Here is a 12214-nt window from a genome sequence, read left to right as displayed (position 1 = left end):
AGGGAGAGCTTTTTATAGGTAGCACTCCATAGGTGTTCATTCTCACAAGAATATGGCATTCATGAAAGGCAGGCATTAGCTTCGTGTGGCATCTAATGAAATCATGTGTTACAGTTAGTAGGAAGCATGAACTACTATAAAAGTAGGTGGTGGTAAAACCTTAAATGCAGACTGCCTAAGCCATGTTGCGATGGAAATATGAGTTCAATACATAGGGGTTGATTTGTCTAGGAGTATATATAGACTGTGTTATTAAGTGGACTAAAACCAGTATACATAAAAATGTATTTCCTGTTTTTTTTTTTCCTGAAATGGCATTAGTCTTATGAAGAGCAATTTATGTTAGGCTTTTGAATGTAATTTTTGGCTGTGTGACTGCAAGTCACACATTTGCAACAGTTTCTGCATTTGAAATTTACACTTCTTGTTCCCTGTATCTTCTCCCCGCCCCTTCTCAGGTGACAATGAATATTTAATGCTGGGGTGGGATGAATGAGCTGGTGTAAGTTTGGCAACGTTAAAAGATCAGCTATTTATAAACAAAAAACTATGTATTCAGTGATTTTAAAAATTACGAGAACAGGTATTCACATAAGCTGATTGTAGTTTGAACTATTCCTAATTCAACAGTAACATAATTTACACTGAATTCGTCTTACTTTGACATGAATTAAACTGCCTTTTCCATTCTGTATGTGCGGGCAGTGAAGAAAAAGTGTTTATAAGATGTATAAAAACACCTACTCTTATGTATTTACAGTAAAACAGTAGTAGCATTGCATAAAGACATGTTTACCATGATAATTTGTTGTACATGTTGTAGAATCATCCCCGTCAGGCAGGGTATTTGCCTTGGAGGTAGCGCTGATTAGTCAATAGATATCAACACGTCTCCAGACAAGCTGGCTGAATATATGAGAAACATTAATTCAAAAATACTAGTAATTGTGTATTTAGGGTGTCTACAGTGTGCATAAAAAAAAAAACAACCCTGTCTTGCTTACAGGTAGTTTAGAATGATATTTATTTGATCTTTGTGAAAATAATAAAATAAAATAAGCATAAATCTTGATTTTTATATGACCTGGAAAGATAAAGCAACTGGCATTTCACATGCTGGTTTTGAGCTTTGTTTAATTAAAAAGGTGTTACTTTACCAATGTCTGTTTCAGAATTTTATAACTCATTTGTACTTTGCTGCTTTTCCAGAATCTGCCCAGCCTGCTCAAAGATGATCGTTTTAAGGTCATGTTTGAGAATCCAGACTTCCAGGTAGATGAGCAGAGTGAAGAATTTAGGCTACTTAACCCACTTGTTTCTAAAATAAGTGAGAAGAGAAAGAGAAAACTAAAGATGCTAGAGGAACTGGAAGCACAAGAACAGGTAAAATATTTTCCATTTGGATTAGGAAAAATCCATAGGTTTTTTTCTTTGTTTCAAGCATTCAGAGTTTTCACTGTAGAAGGAAGGAAGGATGGAGGTAATGCAAAAATGTCTTCTCAGCAAAAGTAATTAATTATAATTTGTAATGTTATCCTAGTTTTTAGACGTGAACAATATTGTGTCTACATGAATAAAGGTTTGAAAAACAAAATAAGTGAAAAAAGTTTATAATATTGTATCATCTGCTTCATTTGCCGTTACTGCTTTTGTTCAAATTTAGGTTCTCTTCAACTGTATCTATATAAAAGCTGTCACATACTCTAATTGCAGGAATGGTTTGAAAAGAAAATTAGTTCATGATTTCTTATTTTATACTATTTTTGTTTTCAGGAAGAGGAGGAAGAACCAGAAGGAAAAGCAAGTGATGCAGAAAGTTCTGAGAGTTCAGATGATGAAAAAGGCTGGGTTGAAGAGGTCAGGAAACAGCGCAAGCTTCTACGCCAAGAGGAAAAAGTAAAGCGGCAGGAAAGGTTCAAGGAGGATCAGCAAACATTACTGAAACCTCAGTTTTTTGAGATTAAAGAAGGAGAGGAATTCAGAAGCTTCAAAGACTCTGCCAAAAAACAAAAATTAATGAAGTAAGACTAATGTTCCTATTTTAATAGCTGGGGGTGGACAGTTCTCAAGTATTTCTCCTCAATGCAGGCCAGTGGCATTTTGGCTTGGAAGTACTTAACTAGTAAAGTCACAACTGGTGATTCAGGGATGTAACTTAAAGCGACATAGTTGTTGAAAGCTCTGTTTTGTAGTTAAACAAATATAATGTTTGCAGTATGGCAGAAAGACAACACAAATGAGATGACTAACAGATTAATATTCTGAGCCAGAGTTGGGGATCCACTACTCGGTGTTGGTGAACTGCGGCTGTCACAAAAAACAACGCTGATGTCTGTGAGACTGGTTATAATTCTTCACCAGTGTCAGTATGAGGTTGACAGTCTGGATTTTTTTTTAATCTGACCCCTTAAAAGGATGTAGAATCCTGCATGACTAGTCACTGTTTTGGGGCTAGGATCAAGGTGGTAAAAGAAAAATTGTTTTGTCTGGGTATGTTTTATGGCATCCAGAAACTTCCAAAAAACTGTGCTGTCCTTATATTGTCAGGTCTCACTATTTCTTTTTTTCTTTTTTGCAATACAAAACATGAAACTTCTTTTTTTAATTTGGATTTCCTTAAATTGATGATCAACTGAAGCAACTGGGTACTTTATAAAGAGCATGTCAAAGTAAAGGACTTGGCTTTGGGATGCTTAATGTTTGCAAATGTCATTGGTATTTTTTTTTTTTCAGAGGTGAGTTGCACCCTTGAGAAGATGAGATTTAATAGCCTTTTATTATTTGGAGCGCAGACACTAATATTAAAACCTTGAAAGACAATAGCTTCAAAGTTCTTGCAGCACCCTGAATGCAGAGCAGAATTTTGACTAATGTTCGAAACAAGTTGCTGGGCTAAATGGATCTCATAATAGCTATTATGTTTTTTACTTAGAATGAAATAATGCAGTCAAAGAAAAGGAAGTGAATAATATATATAATGGGGCTGTTGTCACTAATGACTGACTCTACAACCTAGTTGTTTCATAATGGAAACTTTCAGGAGAAATATGAAGAAACATTTGATAAAAATTCAGCCTGTCCCTTAAATGTGCAAGTTTTTAACTGGAATTATCATGTAAAATGGTCTTTAAGTATTACTGAGCCAGTAGTCTATGATTTCCATGTTGTGCCTGTAAGACCTTTTTAAACAGTAGTAGTGGTTTTTATAAATTGGGATTTATAGCAGTACTGCAGAACTGATTCCTGTGTTTCCTTAGCTGTTTTTTATCAGCAAGTGTTTTCACACAGGGATTTTTTTTGTTCTTTATATTGAATATACCCAGTCATTCTGGAATCAAACTTTCTTAGATTTTTCCATCGACTTTCTCCGCATTGTTTTTCTTCTTTCTTCCAGAAGATGAAGTAACTTTTTACTTTTTGTCAGTTTTTCTTCTGTGTCAGGAGAAAATCCACTCCACTGACAGAGTATTGTAGGTTGAGGATATTTTTGCATTGTACTTGGATTTATAGTCATGTTAGCAAGTGACTTGAAAGGAGCCTGAGACAGTGGTTAAATGGCACTGTATTCTCATTGCCATTGAAATACTTGCTGAAAGGCAGTATGGCTGCAGCTTACTCACACACTTCTTTTACACAAAGTCAGCTGCTGACCTCTAAAGGAAATTCTCAAGGACACTCAATTTGAAGTATTAAGATTTCATTTTGTTCAAAACATGGAAGGCTTAAATATGAACAAGGATACTGAAAATTAAGTAAATAAGTTAAGACAGGTGTGAGGAAGAGAAACATTTAGAAAAAATGAGTACAGTGTGACACAGACAAAGTAAATTCTTTCATTTGGTGTAGAGGGAGAAAAATAATTGCTTCGGCTCAGAGAAAATTAAAGCGCATACCACAGACTTGTCCAGTGGATGGGGGCATATCTGTGATGACTCAAACCATGGAAAGACTTTTAAAAGACTGCTTTTAGGGAAAAGAAAATCTGTCTTAAAAGTTGCTGCTAATTCTCTGCAGAATATTTTGCAAGGTGTGATAGATAATTAGAGGGGTTTAGGTTAGATACCCTCTGTGTGGTAGGCACACAGGTGGGCTGTACTGTAAAATGTTTTTTTTAAAAAAAAAAGAAAATTGACGTTAGAGCAGAATGACAAAAAGAACGATGTGACAGCGTTACATCCTTTCTGTTTTTCTGAGTTGTTCTCATTGAATTGTCTCTTTTATTTTTTTTTTGTCTAAGCAATTAGCTCTCTACTCACTGATCCCGTTTGTGCTCACCCAAGCATTGTTCTTAGTATGGAGTTTGTTATTCCTCACATTCTTAGAAATTAACAGCTGGTAGCTGTTTCTTATATAGCTGATACAATTCATAATGACTTAGTCTGTGTTGTGAGCGAACTTGTTTGATTAATAAGCATTTTTACGTATTAGAATTTTATGAAGAAAATACCTAAATATGTTTTCTGCTGGCCTTATTCAGTGATAAGTAGTCAGCATAAAAACGAATTAATTCAAGTAATGCACTGAAAATTGGAAAGACTGTAGTGGCATGTACAATCTGGTGAGGCTGGCATGTTTGTCTTTGATTTGATTTATCCAAGTTATGGAATGATGGTCTGTGACCAATATAATTAAGTACCTTAATACCTTCACTATGCACTTAATGGCTAGGTGTTCTTTTTTCCTCTAATCATATAATGTTCTACCTGAGGAAACAGTTTATGACTTATATAAAACTGGGTGTTTCTTTTGACATGTTCCTGACTCAGCACGGCTACAAGCCCAACTTCTAAAGCAGTGGTGCGTACTATAAATTTCTTTATAGACCAACAGTCTACGCATTTCTTTGTGCAGGAAAGCTGCAAAATTTACTCATGGTTGTAAAAAGTACCTGTCTCAAATCCATCTACATTTCATTTTCCCCTTTTGCACTCTTATGCTTATACATGAAAACTTGCAAAACTTTGCTTTGCTTACTTACTGCATAAGTTCCTTACATAGTAACTTAAAAGGAATCCATAAAAGGAAAAGGCTTTTATCAGTGTACTAAGAGCTCTTTTGGTTTTCTTGATGTCGCTTTAAGAGGCTTGTTACTGAAGTTAGAGCATGTCAAAATTAAAAACTACAGTAGTCATGCTTCATAAAGTATGACAGTTGATGTAAATGTCTTCAGAGGTGGTCAAGAAAGTCAACAAAAGCCAAAAAAAGCGTAATTGACATTCCTAGGTATTGCTAAAGTAAAACAGCAGGAAAAGTCCTGAAAAACTGTTCTTTTATAATGAGGAAAAAAGTAGTGCCTGAGCAATTTGTTTGTTTTTCTTCTTTACTGTAGGGCAGGGGAATTTGCTTTTAATAACACTGTTAATGTATCCTGTGAATCAATTTGTTGAGGATGATAAAAAAAAAAAAAAAACAACAACCACCAACCGAAACAACCTAGCTGGTTTGTTTGTGTATCAGTGTGTGCAATTCAATATCATTTGAGGTCTCCAAGTTTTCAGATAAATATAGCCATACCTGCAATTATTCAGTAAATTGCAACCCCACAGAGTTTTGCTAATATCTCCTCATTTTAATTTTTCTCCTGACAGAAGCAGTATCTAAGCAGTCATGCTAAATAATTGCTGGGTAGTAGCCATATTTCTCCAGTTCACTTTCAAAGGGGAGAAAAATGGGACTTCACTTGAATGTAGAAATCCCACCACGATGTCAGTGACTGATCTTCTGCCATAGTTAGCTCTAAGGCTTAGCTTGTCTTCCCAATTCGCACAGATGGAACAAGTTTTTACATGTACTCGATGAAAAATATACTACAGAAAAAAATACAATCAAAGTACCTAGTCATGAGAAATAAAGTAATTCTTGACAGTAATTTTTCATTGTTAATCTGAAAAGTCTTTGTTACATAAAAATGGCTCATTAACCAAAATTCAGCAGACTTCAGAAACTTCATGCATAGGCCACAATCCATGAGCCCTTCATCCATAGAAATGCCATAGACTTTGACTGCTAATCATCTATATTTTTATGACAACTTATTCTCTGCTTTAAAACTTGGACAAAAAATGTCTCTTAGACCTCTTCAGAGAGATCTAATAGGGCACCAATAGCTGTATCTCAAATTGCAGAAACTAATTTCATTTACAGTTAGGCGAATGTTTTCTAAGCGCATCACAGAGTGAGTTTGTCTGGTCATACAAGCTGTGTCATATTTTCAGGTGGCACTACCTACTTGTAGGGCTGACATGATAGAAGGAGGACGAGCCACGTTAGGACTCGTGGGTGCCTTTAGGGAGGCTGGATGAAGCCAGCACCATCCCTCCCTCCCTACCTGCCTGCTTCACCCTGTGCTGGAGGCTAGAGGGGAACAAGGTGTATTTCCACTCCTCAGCTGTTCAGTTTACAACCCAACTTACTGAAGTGAGCAAGGGAGATATTAAGTATCAGCTCACAACCAGGAGCAACTGGGGCATGTCCATGTGTTTTGGTTTTGTAGGGACATTAACTTCCATTGGGGGAAGAGCTGAAAGCAATACCAGTTTCAGCCACAGCAGCTACCTCCTCTGTAGAAATGCTGGAGGTCAGTGCCTATGGGAGAGGCTCTGTACAAGCTAGCTTGCTTACAGAAAGTAACTGATGAGCACCACGTGCTTGAAGGCGTATGCTCATGTGGAGCTCCACTCTGAGGTCAGGGTCTGTTGTATTTATGACATTCACTTGTTTGCATTGTTCTTTTCTTTAGAAAACTTACTTGCGTTAGACTGTTACGGGCTCAGTGTCTGACCAGTCATTTGTATTTGGACTAAGTAGTTTATCAGTGAAGTGATTTGTTCAGCGATTAATTAATTCTGACGTATATTCTAGATTATTTCCTTCCCTCAAAAGTGTTTCCAATTCAGAAATGGTAAGATTTCAAGAAAACTGGGTATATCTAGCTCTAATTTTTTTCATTTGTGTATGTATCTATTACTGCAGCTGCGTATTCCTGACTACTTCTAACATTTCATAGAAAACTATAGCAATAGAAGGGTGTGGTTTCTTTCTGCACTAGAGTCCAGTTGCTTTGTAGCAGAAAAAAAAAAGGAATTTTACATAAATTTTAAAAATGTTTCTACTGAAAGCAATAGCTGGAGGGAATGATTTGAACTTTGTTCCTTTTCTGTTTACTGAATGTTTATTTTTCAGAGTTGTGGCATTTCAAGGTTTTGGAGAAATTGAGATTAGTTTTGACTGCATTATCATCCTTCATTATAGTAAAAAGATGGCAAGAATAGAGACTGATGTTAATTATTTTCTGCAGGAAAACTCTTGGAGATCGTTTAAAGCTTGAAGAAAAACTTGGCACGCTCAATGTGTCTGATACCACAGTAGGCAGCAAACAGGCAACATTCAAATTAAAGAAGGTGAGCTATATATATAATTTTTAAGATAATACACAAGTAACTTTAGTTTTTGCATGAAAGAACAGGAACTTTAAAACCGTCAAACAAATGTCCCCCTTCATTTCTTTATAAGTTGCCAACTCTTCTGCTTCTTGCCAAGAGAATGAAAGCCTCCGGTAGTGCTCTGTGTGTTTATACCCTTATAACTCAGGCAGCACTCATAAAATCTTGTGTTCCGGTGGAAAGTATGGGCTTCCATCTTCTAATAGTTTATTTGCAGACATAAAATCAGAAGCTTGTGACCTTACCTGACTTCTGTGCCAGGACTGATCCGATCTTGGTCTGCAGGTCCAAACGGACTCAGGATTCTGTAGGTGACAGGCTTTCCCTTAGTTGATGATTTTGTTAGGTCTCAGCATGAAAAAAGCAGAGCTCCTTACCACTTTTGTTACTTAAGTTGTGTAACACAGAGCACAAGAATGAGCTCTGGTCCTGTTCTACTTGCCAAATTCCATTTGAAGTGTGTAGTTGGCTGCTGCCTATCTACCTTTCCCAAAGGGTTTTTATTTCCCATCCTAAGGAATTTTGCAGATTGCTGACTGGTGATTGCTTTATTGTGTGGGCAGAGTTAAATGCATGTGTGCATCTGCTACTGCTGTAGAAGACTTAGGGATTTTTTTGTTAGAAAATTGCTTTAGAACTGAGGAAAGGACACATTATAAAAGCTGAAGACGCATATTGATACCTGAGCTGACAAAATGTACTTCAGTTAAAACTGGTTTTCCTCAAGTAAGCCTCTTTGCTATAATAAATTTCTTCTTAACAGTGGTCAAATTATTCTCACTAGTAAAACTGCTGTCACAAGAATGGCTAAGTAGTTATTTGATTGTCACATTGGGTATGCTTGAAAAAAGTTTTTAAATAGCCAAATTTATTGGACTATTTCTACCTTACTCGTTCTACCTGATTATATTCTATGTTTGCAGATGTCCCTTTTCACGTATTTTTGATTCCTGTATTGCTGGAATTTAGAATATGTTGGCTGTGGGATAAGTCACAGGTTCCTCTGCAGTGCTGTGTAGGATAACCGTTCTGGGGATGTTACCAACTGCTGTAGCTGATGTGTTAGGGTATTGCAGCTAATTAAATGGGCTTTGCAGGGCTTTGAAAGCACAGTCTTTTTTTACAGTTGCTGTAACTTAGAAAAGCGCAAAGCCACGAGGTGTCTTGCAATTTGTGGTGAATAATGAAGTATCACCTTTTGCTAAGTTTTGTGAAGATTTGGGAGTAAGGTGAAAGACAACAGATACAGCAGTGATTCAGAATGCCATTTGTGCTTGGCTCCTTCAGACATGCTATAGCTTTATGGTTTTTTTTAAATCATGTTGCTGATAGCATATATGGATTTTTTTGACAGTTGACTGGTGTTGCTTTATTGAAATATATATGTTGTGCTCGTTTGCATTAAAAATGTTTTTAAAGTTTGGGTTGTTTTTTTTTCCAAAGAAAAATAATGCATCTACAGTGGAGATTTTTTTTCCTATCAACAGAATAGCAAAATAAGACTTACAAGTCCTCTCTCAAATAAACAGAACCTGTGTATATATTCTAAAGTCCCAGGGAATTGAGCAGAGAGAGCTAGGAAGAAGTCACGCTATGCAGTATGCTGTGTCTTGACACTCCTTTTCAGAAAATGGAGATGAAGTTGGCAAGCCAAAAAAGAGGGGATTTTACTGTTACTCTGATCATCAGCTTCTGCTTTGTGATGTCCTTTCCTTAAAGTGCAGGTGTATTTAGGAGTAGGTAGAAAGATTTAATGGGGGAGAGAATTGTGCTTCCATGGATTGGTATCACTCAGCCTTCTAAGTCGTGGAATTGAGACTGAACTTGGCTGCTATGGTTGTGGTATGTTAGCAGCCTCCCAAATGCCCAGCAACCGCTGACAGATCTAGCAATGTAATTGTTTGTCATTGATGTTTCACAGTTTAGTTTTCAGGGTATTTTAGTATTGTTCCTACAATGTGGCATCGTGTTTTTCAATTTCAGCATGCTTTATCTCAGCAAATATGTATCACAAAATAGCAGGGTTTCTAAAACTCCAAAGTACTTACATACTGGGGAGGTATAGAGGACTTATTTAAAACAAACAAACAAACAAAAAAAACCACACACACAAAAAAAAAACAAACAAACAAAACCAAACAAACCAAAGCTTCAAATGCAAATCCAGATAATTCAATTTTAGTATACTAGCAGTAGCAGTCAACATATTAAGATTTCTCAGGACTGTTTCAGACAAAGTCTGGAGACAGAGAAACTATTTACATTTTCACATAGTGGGCTTCTTGTTTCTCTACTTAAGTGGAAACAGGAGTCAATAAATTTCAACGACATCTAAAGACGACTAGCTTTTATTAACCTGATACTGGTATGGGCTTATTACTTAGATTTGGTAAATTGGTTCATATCTCACCTCAGCCAAAATGTTGTCTATGCATGCAGACCTCTAGCTCAAGTTTAAATGGTACTTCAGTGGGACATTCAGGAAGGGATGGGCTGATGTATGAATGCTGCTGATTCCAGAATTTGATGCAGTGGAGATACAGCTGCATTTCCAGTAATTCTGTCACTGTTAATGCACTTATCCTGTGCTGCCATTGAAATTGTTCTAATTGCTGGAGTATTTTATAGCATGGGCTGTTGCCTGAGCTTGGCTAGTTAGGTCTACTTAGTTCCAGTTTATGCTTAGCTTGAAGACAAGCCTTAGTCTTCCAAGGAAAATAGTTTATGGCTGTAGGAGCCATTTCATCTATGTGGTATGTAAATGAAAACCTTCCAGTGTGTTTTTGATGAAGAGGAAAAGCATTAATAGAGCATGTGCCACAGGAGCAGAGATTAAGTTATTTTCACATGGAAAGTCTTTCTAGAATTGCGTGCAGCCTATCAAACACTTTCAAGAACTTCTAAGAACACTTTATAGAAAACCTGTATATTTCAGCAAATTTAACTAATTGTTCTGTCTTTTTAAAATGCATTTGTGCAAATATTAAATGTGGTAATACTAGTTAATCAAAATAGGTATTAAATAGCCTCAAATTGTGCTCCTCTTACTTAAGGGTATTAAAACATAAACACCGGAGTCTAATTTTACTGTTTATTGTTAGATGTTGGTTTTCATCTGAAATACATTCTTTTATTCACTGTTTTTTCGATATCTTTGTCTTCAATGTTTGCTCTGAATTACTTGGAATGATAATGCCTAGCGATATCCAGAATCAGCAGGGACAGTATAAGACAAAGATAGCATGGGACCATTTATTGTAACATCTCCATATTTCCCTAATGGAATTCTGACTTGAGATATAGATACCTGAACAGTGAGGTGGTATGTAAGTTTACAAGAACCTGAGTCTATTTTTGTTTTAATATTCCAGTCGGAGCAGCAGAGGAAACAGCAGCAAGCTGAGAAACAACATCGTCAAGAGAGGAAAGCTCTTAGGCGTTCTGCTAGTCATCTCAAGAGCAAACGTGGAAGAGGACGACTGTTTCATTGATTTATGTCATTTTTTTAAGAAACTTATTTTATCTCTTTTTTTTTTATTTGAAAAAGGGACTTTTTCAAACTGGGACACAGTACCAATGTATTTGTATTTTGATTCAGTGATGAATACAAAAACCAGAACTTGCTAAATCCTGTGTTAATTATTGAAAAGTTTATGAAAATATTGACCAAAGGACACTTCAAGTATGGTGTGTTATGAACTCCAGTGTGAACGGTATTTGTGCAGAAATCGTCAGCAACTGGTTGTTGTGTAACCCTAGATGTTTTCTATATAAGAATTTATGTATACAATGAGGCTACCTGTCTTTTATTTAACTTAAGAGCTGTGGGGTTTTGCTTTCTGGAATCTTTCATCTGTGACTGCTTAGGCAGAAGATGAAGAGTAAGTCACTTTGACTAAAAACTTACCTTTACAAGGGCACAACAAATTTTTCTTTTATGGTTCTTGAAGGATGACACACATTGTGTTTTTCAAAAACTGACTTTGGCTTTATATTCTTGCGTTGCCATAGTAGCCAGGAGGAGTTACAAATGGTCGTCATGAGGGCAATTGAGAATGCCTCATTTGGGCTTCTCCAAGTCACTCTCTAAGGAAACCTCTCCTGCCCACACCAGAGTACAAAGGAGAATCTCAGAAGATTGGTCTTATTAAGTTAAGTGAATATAGCCTTTACTCAGAATCCTTAGGACCAGGTTTAATACGTTTTGGCAAGCCAGCTATGGTTCAGCATAGATCAAGTGGTGTATGTTCACATAACAGGCACATTAAGGCCATGCCAGTAGCCTCCTATTTAAAAAGTTAGCTTAGTTAGGTAACTTAAGAAACTAGAACCTACGTTAAGGAAATGATCAATTCTTTTCTGTCTTCTTTTTGATTCGCAACAGAATGCTTGTTGCTAACCAGGGTACAGCATCTCTTCTTGATTTTTATCTTGCAAACCCATCATTTAGGTAAGTAGTTCGCTACTTAAACAAAGAAATTAATTTTTACCTTTGATCCTGAAAGAGCTTTGTTTATTGCTTTTTAAAAGGCTTTTAAATTCTCTTTTTGCTAAATCCAAGAAATGGTGAACTTTGGATCCAAGAAGAATCAGTGAATCTCCATGTCACTGTAAATCTTTTAAAGAGACTTGGAGGTTCTTAAGTGTTTTGCTTTATAAACCAGAGAGGTTATTAATCTGGTCAGGTCTCGTGGACACTACTGTAGAAGTTTTGCAGTTATTTCAGTAAAAACCGTGGTTTCTCACAGCCTGATGCTTTTTTTTTTTTTAAA

At 36.3% G+C, this 12214-nt stretch overlaps 1 protein-coding gene across 1 annotated transcript in view; it reads left to right on the top strand.

The window, feature by feature from the left end:
• The window catches only part of NOL10 (nucleolar protein 10), a 53362-nt gene extending 42130 nt beyond the window's left edge, over positions 1 to 11232 (top strand). The window contains exons 18-21 of the mRNA XM_064448038.1: positions 1210 to 1383; positions 1774 to 2021; positions 7298 to 7400; positions 10814 to 11232. Coding sequence (XP_064304108.1) covers positions 1210 to 1383; positions 1774 to 2021; positions 7298 to 7400; positions 10814 to 10933 — 645 coding nt within the window. The 3' untranslated portion in view covers positions 10934 to 11232. The remainder of the gene's footprint in view (positions 1 to 1209; positions 1384 to 1773; positions 2022 to 7297; positions 7401 to 10813) is intronic.
• The last annotated feature ends 982 nt before the right edge of the window (positions 11233 to 12214 follow it).

Source organism: Phalacrocorax carbo, chromosome 3, assembly GCF_963921805.1.
Source record: "Phalacrocorax carbo chromosome 3, bPhaCar2.1, whole genome shotgun sequence".
Lineage (NCBI taxonomy): Eukaryota > Metazoa > Chordata > Aves > Suliformes > Phalacrocoracidae > Phalacrocorax > Phalacrocorax carbo.
This window is presented reverse-complemented; position numbering and strand designations above follow the sequence as displayed.